General features: G+C 36.5%; 2 protein-coding genes across 2 annotated transcripts in view; one reads left to right on the forward strand and one right to left on the reverse strand.

Moving 5' to 3' along the window:
• LOC111508710 (tyrosine-protein kinase transmembrane receptor Ror) overlaps positions 1-14,985 on the reverse strand; it is a 223,149-nt gene that overhangs the window by 160,637 nt on the left and 47,527 nt on the right. The gene's annotated exons all lie outside the window — the stretch shown is intronic.
• LOC141480689 (putative integrase/recombinase y4qK) lies at positions 1,185-2,703 on the forward strand. Its single transcript, XM_074170971.1, has 3 exons — positions 1,185-1,700; positions 1,760-1,981; positions 2,038-2,703. The coding sequence occupies exons 1-3, from the start codon at positions 1,650-1,652 to the stop codon at positions 2,545-2,547; spliced, it is 783 nt and encodes a 260-aa protein (XP_074027072.1). The 5' UTR covers positions 1,185-1,649; the 3' UTR covers positions 2,548-2,703.

Consider the following 14,985-nt stretch of genomic DNA (forward strand, 5'->3'; position numbering starts at 1 on the left):
ATTATAGCATCGCCTAATATTCCTGCCCAAACATTCAGTTTTTCAGGATATTGAATGTGACCTTCTTTGAATCGATGCGGGTTCGCATCACTCCAGTACAGACAGTTTTGTTTATTTACATTAGCATTCAGCACAAAAGTACATTCATCGCTGAAACAAATATTTTTTAGCATTCTCGGTTCACTTCACTTCACTCAAAGTTCTTGGCCTTTGCTTCCAGATAGGCGCATTTAGCCAGCTCGATTCGGGGGGCGCAGCTGTCTTGCACGCAGCAATGCTGCTACCCCTTTTTTGTCTGAATTTTTTATTATATTAAAAAACACTTAGTATTTTTTGGAGACCTCAAGACTTTTTACACATAATTAACACATTTATTTGGTAAATTCCTGTCTCTACGTGGACATCCGGTCCACCCGGCCTTCAACTGGCGTGAATGGGGACAGGAGTTATGTACATCCACTATAACACTCCCACGTGGACATCCGGTCCACCCCGGCCTCCAACCGGCGTGAATGGGAGTGCTGTTTCTCTATAACACTCATAGACTGCTCACAAAAACTTTTAATTTAATGATGGCATGTTCTATGACGGCAGACATTCACAACACAAACTGAGTTTCGTCCCCAACAATGGCGTCCGCTTGCCTTCTTTGTGGACGGTCGCTGTCGGCAAGTCCGTCCACCACCACATCGGAAACGAAACTCAGCATTCTCGGTTCAACGCGAATTCTTTCAGTCATGAGTTCACAAAACTCAATTCGTCGGTCTGGATCATCATCTCCTAGTTCTTGTAGAATTTGTGTTTTGTACGGGTGAAACTTATGTAATTTCAACACCTTTCTAACCGACTCATGTGAAAGTCCTGTCACTGCAGATTCTTGACGTGTTGATGCAGTGGGCTCCATTGCAAAATTTCCAAGGACCTCAATTTGGGTTGTTTCATTCAGTAATCTTGGGGCATCCTTTTTTTTATTTTGCACTGATCTCATTTCTCTAAAATTTTCAACTGAATCGCGGACGTACACGTGACTTACATTTTTGTCCGGATGCCTTTCATGAAATATTTGAGTTGTTTTTAAATAACACTGGTTCTGGCAGGCAAATTGAAAATTATCTCCACAACTACAGCTGAATGACAGTAGGTACAGATCGTACAAATGATGAAAACTAATGACATTTAAAAGTTATTTATGTATCAAGGGAATTAGGAGGGCCTTAATTACCGATGGCAAAGTTTGCGTCCCGAGGGCCTCTGGCCCGAGGGACAGCAATTGCCTGAGGTTATTAAGGCTCATTAATTCCCGTGGTACATAGATAATTTTATTTCTGACCGATTTCAATAAAATTTTGTTCATTTTTGAAACGGAAAAATGTACCAATTCATTACCTTCCCGGTATATTTGAATCAGGTACCGTTGATTATAGTAGAGTTTTCTTGTTGCTAGGTTGATGCTATGTTACTTGTTTATAAACAGAACTTTGTTATCAAGCTGTGTTTGCGGTGAAAACGTGTTTTCTACTCCAAATATAATGGAGGATATTTTGAAAAAAGCTGAACAAGCAAGATAATCATTAATTCCATCGAAAAGTGAAGCCGTATACCAAAAAGAATACAAGATATATCTGGACTGGCTGACACGGAAAAATGTTATGCCAAAAGATGTCACTGAAACTGTATTTCTGGCATATTTTCAAGAACTGGTAAGGAATTTTCTATGTTTTTCGGTAGATTTGGTAGTAATTGTGTTTATTCGTTTCAGTCAGAAACGTATAGTCCGAATTCTTTATGGACTAAATGGTCAATGCTAAAATCGATGGTGACTATACATGAGAAACGAGATATCACCAAGTTCAATGAACTACAGGCTTTTTTGAAACGGAAGAGTAAGAGTTATAAGCCGAAAAAGTCTGCTGTTTTATCTCCTAAAGATGTTATCAGATTCCTAAAGGACGCTCCTAATGATATTCATTTATTGCATAAGGTAATTTTTTTCTTATTTTCCTTTTTGTGTGTATTTATTTCCTTTTTTTGTTATAGGTTGTTTTGATTATGGGTTATTTTGGAGGATGCAGAAGTCAGGAACTTTTGAATATGAAGATATCGGATATAGAGGACCGGGATTCCGTTATGATAGTGAACGTACCGGAAAGTAAAACTGGTGTATCGAAGAAATTTACAGTTGTGGATGAAAAAGAGTTCTCTGCTCTGCCTTTATTAAGACTTTATATGTCTTTGCGTCCTAAAGGTATTGAACGATTTTTTTTGAGCTTCCGACAAAATAAATGTACATCTCAGCCAATTGGAAAAAACATGTTTGGGAAAATCCCCAGCAAAATCGCAATGTATTTAGGATTGCCAAACTCATCTTCCTATACGGGACATTGCCTTCGTCACACTTCTGCTACTGCTCTAGCCAATGCAGGAGCAACTATGACTAACTTAAAAAGACACGGAGGTTGGAAAAGTTCCACGGTGGCGGAGGGGTATTTGGAGGATAGCATCGAATTGAGAAATAAAACGGCGCGTATGTTGTCTACTTTGTCATGAGAAGAGGCAGGTACCTCGACTGTAGTGAACAGAAGCTCCAGCCATACAAAAGAAGAAATTGTTTCCAGTGGCGGAAGTAATTTTCAGAGAACATTTCAAAATTGTACATTTATTATTTGTAATGACGTGAATAAATAAAATATGGTTCAGTTTTCATTTCTATTTATTTTTACTTGTGAAAGGTAGAGGGAATTATAAAATCTATAATGTCCCAAGGGAGTTATGACCCTCTTTATTGATAGCGTAACTATGACGATATAAGCTTATAATATCCCGGTCAGAAATAAAAGTCTCAAACAAACCAAAAATTATTGAACCAAAAATTATTGACTCTGATAGAACTCAAAAAACAGATCTTTCCAACTTGTTTTGCAAAAACGTCAAATAAAGTTTTTATATAACAAAAAAAGTATCGACGGACACTTATCATTGAAAATAATAGTCCGGGAGGTAGCATTACAAATACAAAAGTCATAGTAAGCCGGCTGATATTAAAGTTCGTGCAGACTTTGACAATAGGCTGTATTATTGTTTAGAAAACAACGGAACCCACTTTGAACATTTACTTAATTGACATTTTCAATAGTAAAAAATAGAACAATTAAACAAAAAAAGTTGAGAGATTCCAAGTCGAGTTACTTTACGACGTTTCGATTGTTAGTATCCACAATTATCTTCGGGTGATGACTGGACTAATTCCTCCAAAAGATGTCGATTTATGGATCATTCGTGTACTTTCATTTATCTCTTCTTTCCTGTTTACGCTTCACTGGTTTAGTAAGGGAGATTATTGTTGGCCATTTTTCGCTTGATTATGGGTTTGCATATGTTGCATATCTCTACGCTAGATTAAGTTAGGTTAGGTCCAAAGTGAGTGGGTCTATTCGACCCTCCACCACAACCTGCAAGGGTTTATTGTGGCTCACACCAATTCACACTCGACCAAATAAACCCAGCTTCTTAACGAAGCCGATTAGTTTGTATGGTGAGTGGTCTTTCAGGTCAGATGGTAAGAGTTCGGTTCTGCCGAACAAAGTATATGCTCTGCTGCTTCATCATTTCCCAAACAGAGGCGACACACACTGTCTTCCAACAGTCCGAGTCTTTGCATATGATGATTCAAATTCCTATAAGAAGGCCTGTTAGACATCGTAGTTCATACCTACTGTAGTCCAACAACTATTTGGTATCAGGCTTCGAAGAGTAAATAAATGCCTTAGCGTGTGAGCCAGAAGTCCACAAATCTTCTTGCCATCCAGGTATTCAATCTTTGTTTGGTAATGCGATGCCGATGATAGGTTCTGGTCTGATGAAGCTACTTGCAGCACCCTTCTTTGCAAAGGAGTCAGCAGCCTCATTGCCTTTCAGGCCAATTTGCTTGGATGAATACATTATTGGACAACATGTATGCGGCTTCTTTAAATTTTCTCCTAAACCAGTGTTCCTCCCTGTCTATGATCTCAGCTTGGGACCACTTGATGTTATGTTGATGGGTCTAAATATGCTCTGCTATTCTTGATTTGCTGATTTCCCCTCGCTGTGTGTGTTTCTTGTGCTCGTTTTTGCTACCTCTTGAATATGTACTACAAAGTCAATTAGTGAGGATTTCTCCAGCGAAAAATCTACAAATCGACTACAGACAGACTGTACGGAATCATTCAATCCAGAGCGATCAGAAGTATTGATTTTGCTATTTTCCTGCGTATTCAACAAAAACCCCAAGAATTCGAAACAATCATCTTGTTGTCCTAACGAGATTTCAAATAATATCAATTAGACAATAAAAGTCCGAACTAAAGAAATTCACCATGAAAGATTGTCAACCACTGTGTTAATTAAAAAATTATAATAACATATTCGCAATAGGTAAGAAAAATACATGGAATTAGCAGTTTCAATCAGAAGGGTTTTAATGGTTTACTGGAAAAGTAGGGGCGGCGGTATTTAGATACAAAATAATCCATACTTGAGCATTTTCCTGCATATAAAAAAATTCAGAAAAAAGTTGTGAAAGTTGTTAGAAAATCTGTTTAGTTTCATGAACCGCTGCAAAAAATTCGAAAAAAAGTCAGCTGAAACTATATCGACTATACCTACTGAAAGGTGATCGGATGATTTTATTCCTAGATGAGAGAGAAAGAGGTTATTTTTCAACAAAGAAGTAATAAATTCAAACTGTTTCAGTAATGTACTTTGTACTCATTTCCAATCAATAGATTGATGGATTCGATTTATCACCTCCCATTCTGGAAAGCCATTATCATTATCGTTGATTTAATTGTGCTAATAAGTCGCTGGAATGTACTGTTTTCTCTACGTTCTTGTTGTCATTCGCAGATATAGAATGTCATCATATACAACTGGAATCTCATCATAAATGTTTTAGTTTCTGAAGATTGGATATGCTTTTATAGTCCAGAAGTCAAAGAAACGACAATAATTAAATCTGGAGATCAATCACTACGTCATGTTGTTGGTAGAAACAATGGGTGGTGTGACTGAGTATAGTACAGAGAATATAGTTAAAAATTCTGAAATGCTGATTCAAGTTTCGAGTTTTGCCAGTTTTCCATTTATCTCGATTTCTCGGGTTATCTTGACAAGGAAATCGAATGATTTATATAAGATTTTGCTTACTCAATGTTTGATTGAAATTATCAATATTGATTATACATTTTGTGACTTCAAAGAGGAAGATTAAACTGTTTAATCTTCCTCTGTGATTACTTGGTGATCGAAACACGTGTCGAGGTGTTAAAAATAACGATTAGGGAAAAAACTCCAGGAATATTCATTACTACACCAAAGGTTCCAAACAGTGCATCATAAGTGTTTAAAATACGTTGAGGTTCGACTCTTTCAGGCAATCTGGTAATTTACTAAATAATTGAGGAGCTAGTGAGATAGGAAAGTCTTTGGATATTAGAACCCTAGAAAGAGTTCAGCTGATTCTTTATTATTGTGTCATGTGTAAGACATCGTTAATATAGAGCAAAAATAAGGTAGGTCCTAGGATCGAGCCATGAGGAACACCTACTTCAGAATAATTGTTGCATGATGACAGATGGTTACCAATAATGACTGGATTAACAAGTTCACTCAAATTTTCGTTTATCCATTCATTAGTGACACCACGGATTCCGTACCTAGACAGTTTATTCAATAAGATTCCGTGACTGATGCAATAATCAAACGCCCTACTCAGGTCACAAAATATACCTCCAATAGGGCACTCACCCGCATCAATGAAATAACGACTCTAAGGACCATATGTATACATGTGAGAATAGTGTTAGTGTGTATTGAAAATGTGAGTTTTTATCATGGAAAATTGCGGTATATATACAGCGTGACTCACGGTCGATGGTAGGTTAGACGTTTCTGGAAAACGCAAAGCATGATTTTCCTGAAAATTTCACCTCCCACATTTCCTTACCTGTTCTATCGATCTAAAATATTTTCAGCATTGCGGCGTTGCCACTTCTATCAAAAAGTCCTAGCAACTTTTTTTTTTTTTGAATGAAACACCCCGTATATTAATACATTTTTGGAATCGCTCTGGTATTTCGATACTTTTTTGTGAAAAATGTCCTATACCTATCCCTATCTGTTTTCGCGATAAAAAATAAATTGTGCTAAATATGGTCCAAAACATAGCCTTAATTGAAATTGAGTACATCAGTACTCTCAATTCATGGAAAGTTGATATTTTGATGATAGTTTCGACAAACTCGATGATGAAAAATGCTTCAAGATGATATATCATGTCCCTATACCTGAATTGTCAAGTTTTCTCAATAAAGTCGCTTCTTATAGAAACATTCTTTTTTTTTAGTATTTGGATTCAGGTAACAGTAGAATTATCAAGCTTATAGCAGTTCGGTAACTTTTATAAGTAATTTACAAAGAGTTATCGACGGTGTTTTGAATCATCTTCCAAAATGAATGCAAATATCGATTATTCGAACGAAGTTCTTATGAATTTATTTATTATACACATGAACAAAGTGATCAAATCATTGTCAGAACGTGTAAAAAATTCAACCAAATGTATACTGAAGTAACACCAATGAACGAGAGGAAGTTTGTAAGGTTACAAAATAATTTCCTTAACTATGGCTCCATGTTAAAAGCGCCTTCAACATTACCAAAACCTGTTACTTCAAATGAGAACAATACTGTTAACGTTTTGGCAAGGAAGCCAAGGCAGACAACAAAAGACACCCCACCACAAAGTCCCACAAATGGACAGTGGAAGGCGCCCCCTCTGGTGTTGGCGGTTGGCTCTCTACTCAACAGAGTTTCACTTCAGCCTCCATCTATGACGTCTCACTTCCTGCTGAAGTGGTGTCAGAACCTCCTGGAAAAAGTTCATGAAAAAACTAAGTACGAATAATTCGGGGATCACGCTAAAGGTGCGTATTCACTGAGCGAACGAAGGATGAACGAACAGCGAACTCTGAACAACGATAAAGCAAACTCCGCAGCGAATGTAGTGTTAATGGTAATGACTCAAGACTCAAGTGGTAATGGAAATTCAGGCGTCTGGGGGATAACCCCCAGATATCACGCGCTTATTTGCTCACCGACGCTTTAGCCGTTGATTCGCAACTTCCCGAAGATAAATTTCTTCGTCGGCACGACCATCCTGTCGAGGTTGATCTGCAGTTGCTGCACTAATCCAGTCATTTAAGCTTAAATTAGGTAAGAATCTCGGAATTCGAGATACTCAGCTGTAAGTCTGTAAATACTTGTATATTGACACCCTAAAAGTTGTCTCAAAACCTACATATGGTAGGGTGTAAGCAACTATTAAATTTCAAGGTCAAAGGTCACAAAAATCGGTTTTTTGTGCTTTTTTTGGAAATATCTCATTTCCTATGGGTTTTTTGCTATTTGTATTTATTATCAATATTGTAGAATACAAAATTCTCTAGAAATTTTGTTTGAAATAATGTTTTATATGGTGAACCGTTTTCGAGATAGAGGGCGGAGAGCGCGCGGTCACAGCATCACTTCAGGTCAACCGGTGTCTCCGGTCGAAAACGCCCCATATATAGTTGATGAACTATCGATAAATCAATGATTATAAATATTTGTCAATTTTTATTAACTATTATATTATATTTTATCATTTTCTTCATGCATTAAATCTATATCTATTCAATAATACTGATAACCGTTTACTAAAATTAAAAAATAATTAAGAGAAAAACTTAAATCATATGTATATTATCAAGTTCAAACTTGGTTAGGACATGATTTGGAACCCCAGGTATGGGGTTGGGCAATGCGAAACGATTTTCTGGAGCCTATCATGACAATTTTACCACCTGCTCCAGAAGATTTGCTAAATACAATTTTCTGCAACTGCAAGAGTGGTTGTGGTTCGCGATGCGGATGCAGGAAAGCGGGCTTGCAATGCTCTTTAGCTTGTGGCCAATGTAATGGGCAAGCTTGTCTCAATGCTCTACCATATCAAAGCGACATTAACGAAGATGGAACCTTTGACCCCGAAATCATGGAAGAACTTGAGACAAATGTCGTTGAAGACGATAATGAAGACCAGTTTGAAATTTACCAGCAGCCAGAAGACGACGATGAAGAGGAAGAAGATGATTAAAATTATAAATTGTAGTTTTTGTACCCTTTATTCCATTTCTTTACTTTCAATAAAAATAAATGTATTCAATAATATTTTTTAGTAAAAAGATTAATTCATAATTTATTTGTTTTTTTTTCATCATGTAAGAAGTTATAAATATTAATTAGGTTAAAATTCAAATATAATTCCTATATTTTCATTAACAATTTTGCAATTACATGGACAGGTAAGTGTTGTTAAATAAATTAATACTGAGTAAAAAGTGGATAAGTTAGGAAAAAAATGATAAAATATAATATAATAGTTAATAAAAATTGACAAATATTTATAATCATTCATTTATCGATAGTTCATCAACTATATATGGCGCGTTTTCGACCGGAGGCACCGGTTGACCTGAAGTGATGCTGTGACCGCGTGTTCTCCGCCCTCTATCTCGAAAATGGTTCACCGTATGAAAAATTTTTTTGAACAAAATTTGTAGAGAATTTTGTATTCTACAATATTGATAATGAATATAAATAGCAAAAAACCTATAGGAAATGAGATATTTCCAAAAAAAGCGCAAAAAAACGATTTTTGTGACCTTTGACCTTGAAATTTAATAGTTGTTTACACCCTACCAAATGTAGGTTTTGAGACAACTTTTAGGGTGTCAATATACAAGTATTTACAGACTTACAGCTGGGTATTTCGAATTCCGAGGTGAACTTACTATAATGACTGGACTACACAGCCACCTCGCCCGAAAACGAGTGTTCGTAAATTGCGGAATCGTCATCTTGAAAAGAAAGATGTGAAAAGAGGCAAATAATAATATATAGCGTCAGACCCTGCGTAATAGTCTATTTAAATTTCATATAGTGCACAGTTTCATTTTCCGAATTTAGGTGTTCTTCTTTTTTTAAACAAACACCCGTTAATGGAAAGCTGAACTGAAGCGTCTGCGAAGTGCATTCTATTTTCCATTTTCTCTTTGTTCTTCTCAACGTATCACCGGATATTAATTTCCTTAGGAACATGAAAACTCAGAAAATACATGCATAGTTTTTGGAAAGTGTAATTTTAAAATACAGAGCACTATAAATAAATACCCAATTTCTTTCTTTAGAATATTCCCACATTGTTTTTAATCAAAATGGAGAAGTAAAAAGCCAAAACATTCCTATATATTTTGTAAAAATTCATATTGAATATAGGAAATAATTATGTTTAATTTCTACTACTTCAAGTCTCGAAAATGGTTTAATAACCAAAACCGGTGGTAACAAATGAAAATCATAGTAGAAATTAAACAAAAGTTATTTTCCTCATCTTATATGCCTGATTCTATCCGAGATGATCTATATTCAGAAAGCTATTTCTTTGAAGTTCTAGTACATCGTTATTGATTGAAATGTTTCGTTAAAATGTACTAAATTCTCCATTTGAAGCGAAATATATGGCGTATTTCCATCAAACTGCGAACTTCAAGGATATACTGTCACGATTTCAAAGACACATTGAGGATAGTTAACAATATGAATGAATATTCCTGTTCGAGGAACGTTTTTCAAATGAATTGACAAAGAACTTATTCCGTCACATATTGGATACGTTGAATATTGTTTGGTATGAAATGAAACCTGGAATTTATATTATTCTCATATTTCGATACCAGGACAATCGATAAAAATTCATGAAGGGATGCGATTTCATTTATAATTTCAACGATTTCAAAGTTTCAGTGTACTCTTTTTTATCTAAATTTATTGAAATGAATAATCCTAGTTCACCAGTTACATGTGATATTATAAAATGCTGATATTTTATTGGCGAATACAGTGAAAATGATTCAGCACGCACCAGAACTGTGTCTATTTTCTCAACACACATTTCCAATCGAAAAGGCTTCATCACGAGATGATCTAAATTAAATCCTACTTTCTCAATTGACATTTTTTATAATTTCTTAATGTATCTTAGCCATTAAAGTTGTCAAAACTAGAAAAAGACTAGAATTCTATTCTATCTCTCTCTCTCTCTCTCTCACACACAGTCTCCTAACGAACGTGCATGTAGAAGGCGGGACGATATAAAAATTAAAAAGGTCTTCCTACATTTGACAAGCTATAATTCTAGGAATAATTTTCAAGAAAGCAGTTTATAAAAGAAAAATCCATGGACTGTTGGGAAAGAAAGCTTCATACATGGTGCTCAAGCCACAGTTTGATATTTCTGAAGTTTCGAAAACATCTGGAAGTCTTGTATTGTCTGTCTGTTTCAACGAGTTTTACATTATGTGACTATTCTCTTAGGTATGTCAAGTTCTACCGGTGTTTACGACCCAACAAAATTGGAAATTTGCGTTGTTCTCTTTAAAACGAGTTTTAATAACTCATTTAGTTTGTCTAATATATTTTTGTTGCAACTCCCATATTTTTCAAACGGTTTTAATTATCTTGACCTGTTTGTCTGTTCATTCATTTATTTATTTGGGTCGAACATAGTAATTGAAGTTTGAAAAATTGAAAACAATAGCTGAAAATAATAATTATATTAAGCAAAAAACCCTGAAATGAAATCGCAGTGAAATAAAATACAAGTAAAAAAAAATAAGAGATTCCTAGTCAAGTTACTTCACGACGTTTCGATTGTTAGTATTCCACAATCGTCTTCCGGTCATCAACCGAAGACGGGTGATGACCCGTCTTCGGGTAATGACTCTATGGTCATAGCCATAGAACTTATGATCGATTTTGAACACAATCTCAAATTAGTTTCGAATTATTTTGGATGATGATGATGAAACGCGGAGCGTAATTCTTCCACTTCTACAAATACTTCGATGTCTAGCGACATTTCAACTAAAAAATTAAGATCAAATCTTTAATCGCCATAGTGTGCAGACCGAAATTAACATTCTTCTTCCATTTTGCCAGCAACATAGGTTTAAAATCTGTTAGATCTGTTTTTCCGTTAACCAGCTGTCGCATCCCTACGAACGAAAACCATCAGAAATCGAAACTTTTGCGAGCTAAGGATTAACGAGGTCTTACCTTTTAACGTGTGATTCCTAACACGGGTTGCACGATAGTAAGTGAAAATCGATCGTTCAGACTGGGAATTGAACCACCGACCAACACGGTAGTCAATTCAAGTCAAGTCAAGTCAATCGAACGTGTTGTAATTTTTCAATTGCCGCTACTAAACAATCGCCTGCGTGTGGATTCTCGTATAAAATATGGATGGGGAAAAAGTTGCTTTTATTGTAGCAACTTCTTTCTCATCAGAACAGAAAGGCACATATTCGATTCCATAGACAAGGAAAGTCCATTATTGCTCAACATCTAATAGAGAACGCCCTCAGAATAAGTAGGGAATGCTTGAAATTGTTGAGGTCGGTATATGACAACAGACTTTCAGACGCCTTTGAAAGTTCAGAAATAAAAAAATGTGGAATTAGATTCACGAACAGTGATGAATGTCCCATTCCTAATATGCCATTAGTTCGCACTCTAACGTAATTATAGTGAGAGAAAAAGATTCTTGTTTATGAAGCGCTAAGTAGTAATCTTTCGCGTACCTACTCTTGAGCATTCCTTGAAACAGTTGCAATTGAACGGCTGACGAGTGCATATTGATTTTTTACCAATTTGAACTGATTTTGGATTCGCGGGAACCGTGGTTAAAAACAAAGATGAAGTTTCGAATAATTGAGAAGACCTGTTGCATCCTATTTAAGAGTTAATCGATTATGGAGATGCAAGTGATAATGTAGAAACAGACTCTGAGGAAATAAGCGATCACGATCTAGCCAGTGAAATTGAGTGGCAATCTGATGATCAAGACTATGATTCTGATGATTGTGAATTAGGAGACGAAGAAAAAGAGAAAATTCCAGAGAAAAAAAAACTGAGCTTCAGATACAAGATGAAACGGAACTACTGAAACGTGATCATCAAGCCTTTTATGGCAAGGACCGCAATAAATGGTCGAAGATTCCCCCAACGAGAGGTAAGTCTATTGCCAAAAATATTACTGTCATTTTACGCGACCTCAAAGTACCAGCCAAAGAAAAACCTCCATCTTCAAAGTGAATGTGAAATGGTAATCCTTTGAACATTCATTGAACTCGGTTATAGGAGATTATATAGGTTATTATATATTTTTATATGGGCTGAAAATTAGTAGGCTAACAAACAAATGGTGATACTAATATTGAATCCATAGACTTTTTCTTAATCCTAATCTTCAAAAGACACGTGTACAAATTTCATAGATGATAGACTATTAGTGTGTGAGGTAGAACGGACAAAACGAAATTTCTTTTGTTAATTGAGCATTGCTTTATGGCGAAAAAAATACTGGTGAAGCGAAGTCTTGGCTTGATAAACATTATTCGGACTCTGCACCAGAAAATTAATATCTGAGAAGCGGCTTGCTAAGTTTAAACGAGGTCAAATGAGCACCGAAAACAAACGATGAATGCAGTGGACGCCCCAAAGAAGCTGTAACCAACGAAAACATAAAAAAAGGTCAAAAAATAATTAAGGATGACCAGAGTGTTGAGTTGATCGAGATAGCTGAGTCTCCAAAGATATCAAATGAACGTGTTGGACATATTGTGCATGAATATTTGGGTATGCGAAAACTCTGTTCAAAGTGGGTGCCGCCCATTATGCAGCGGTAATGATTCATCTAGATGCACATAAAAACATCAACTCAACATAGCTTGTGAGAAGTAGATTTAGTCATCTACTGGCAAAGCCGTAGCCAGCAAACAATTTCAGGGGGGGTTTGGTTTGGTGGAACAGTAGAAAAACATGAAATATAAAAATAACGAAAAAAAATGGTGTTACATGAAAATATATATTTATTAGAAAAACATTACAGAAATATTAACATCTTTTTACAAAATCATATTTAGTTTTCTAGCTTTCTTTGCAGTAAATAAATCAATTACCTTCTCTGTGTCGATGTCAATTCTACGGTGGATTGACATTAACGCCAAACCGTTCAGTTGTTCCTGGCTTGTGGAGTTTCTTAAATAAGTTTTGAGGCGTTTCAGAAAAGAGAAAGTCCTTCCAGGGGTACATGTGGAAACAGGTTGTGTCGCCAAGATCTTTGAGAGTTTGTACGCACATTGCGGTAAGGTTTTTCTATTGTGTTTCGGGGAAGTTTTTTTCAATATCCTCTTTCAAGCACTTAGTTCATTTTGCCAAAAACTTGATGAAATTTCTAACGGATTTTACAATTCCAATAGTATCTGTATCTGTAGAGTAGGAAGGGTGAGTGTAGGCCTACAGCACTTAAGCCACATGTGACCCATTGTACATTCTCCCGGAAAGGTGGACAGGTCAATAGGAGACATCTCCTTTATATCGGCAGGTGTAGGCCAAGACTCGCCGAAATCACACTTATTGACACTATATTATTATTGACACTTATTGACGATAACTCCGGGCACTCTCACAGGCCATGCCTGGCAGTCTCATCTTCCTGTTCACATATCCTGCATAGAGGTGTGTCCACTACCCCATATTATGGAGGTGTTGACAGTAGTCAGTCAGAAATCCTACTGTTAAGCGTAGATTTTTTCTGGTCATCGCCAGATATTTCTTCGGCGCCAGCTTCCCAGGGTCGCCCAGGGTGATCCTGGCAAGATTACATCCTTTGATTCCATCCCATCTCTTTAGGGATTGAGCATGGGTGTAACGTTTGGCTAGTTCCGCAATTATCGATTTCATCAGGCCGTATGTGCCACTGGGTTCTAAAATTTTTAGTCCAGCCGCTTCTTGGCTAAAGAATCGGCAATGTGATTACCTTTACTCCTGTCGTGCCCTTTAATCCACCTCAGGATAATGTTTTCATCTACCGAGGCTTTGGCTAAATCTTGGTGGCACTCTGTGGCACTCTATTACTAATCCTGAGGTTACACGTTGTCTGTTCAAGGCTAATAGGGCTTGTCTGATATCAGTGCAGATTGTTATGTTTTTGTGGCAATTGAGATACCAGCCAGTTCTGTTCGAACCGCGCTGGTATTTTTTTCCATTCCCCACTTAATCCTTAGGCTTAGTGATCTGGAGTACACTTCACATCCTGAGCCTTCTTTGGTTTTTGAGCCGTCTTTGTGTTCTGTTTTATTTGTATTTTGTAGAGTTTATTAAACACAAACCTGGGTTCAATTACATCACTGGTTGCCTGCAGCAGAGGTTGCGCAGTGAGCGCTTCTCGCCATAGGCTCAGCCTCAATTGACCCATTCCTACTTCGAGGTTTACACCAGACGTGCGCAATCATAACATGGTCATTAACGCTACTTTCTTAACGTACAGGTCCAGAGGGGACAGACCAGTAATTAATTCCATTATTGCGGTTGGTGTTGTTCGCATGACTCCTGTGATGTTTAAACAAGCCAATTGTTGTATTTGATATAATTTTTGTATGGCCTTTGCTTGTAGATGATACTGATGATGCTAACTTGATTAACCAAACGTGCGCCAAGTAAATTCTACTTATTGAAGAAGTTGCTTGAATAACATTCCTCAAATATTCTGGTCATTCTAATTTTTGTACCGTTAGTCCAGAATAATATGAATTCGATTGACTGGTGCATCAGAAGACGTGAAACAGTCAGAATGAAAACCTTTACAATCACGGGGCAATTTCACATCGTATTCAACCGATTTTATAGGTATGTCATTCCGATTCTTCTGTGAAAAACGTGAGAACGCCGAAGAAACGTCATGCTCACCTCTCACAGGTAGGTGGTATTATATCGAGTTCCACATACGGAAAACCAATATTTATTACTATGATTAATGATCGCATTCGACGTTTCTCTAGAAGCACG

The sequence above is a fragment of the Leptinotarsa decemlineata genome, unplaced genomic scaffold, assembly GCF_025532065.1.
Source record: "Leptinotarsa decemlineata unplaced genomic scaffold, Ldec_3_MD MMD2_tig00000008_RagTag_RagTag, whole genome shotgun sequence".
NCBI lineage: Eukaryota > Metazoa > Arthropoda > Insecta > Coleoptera > Chrysomelidae > Leptinotarsa > Leptinotarsa decemlineata.

Coding starts and splice junctions, on each gene's coding strand:
- LOC141480689 (XM_074170971.1), top strand. CDS start 1,650: ATGCCAAAAGATGTCACTGAAACTGTATTTCTGGCATATTTTCAAGAA. Junction 1,701..1,759: donor TGGCATATTTTCAAGAACTG/GTAAGGAATTTT, acceptor TATTCGTTTCAG/TCAGAAACGTATAGTCCGAA. Junction 1,982..2,037: donor ATATTCATTTATTGCATAAG/GTAATTTTTTTC, acceptor TTTTTGTTATAG/GTTGTTTTGATTATGGGTTA.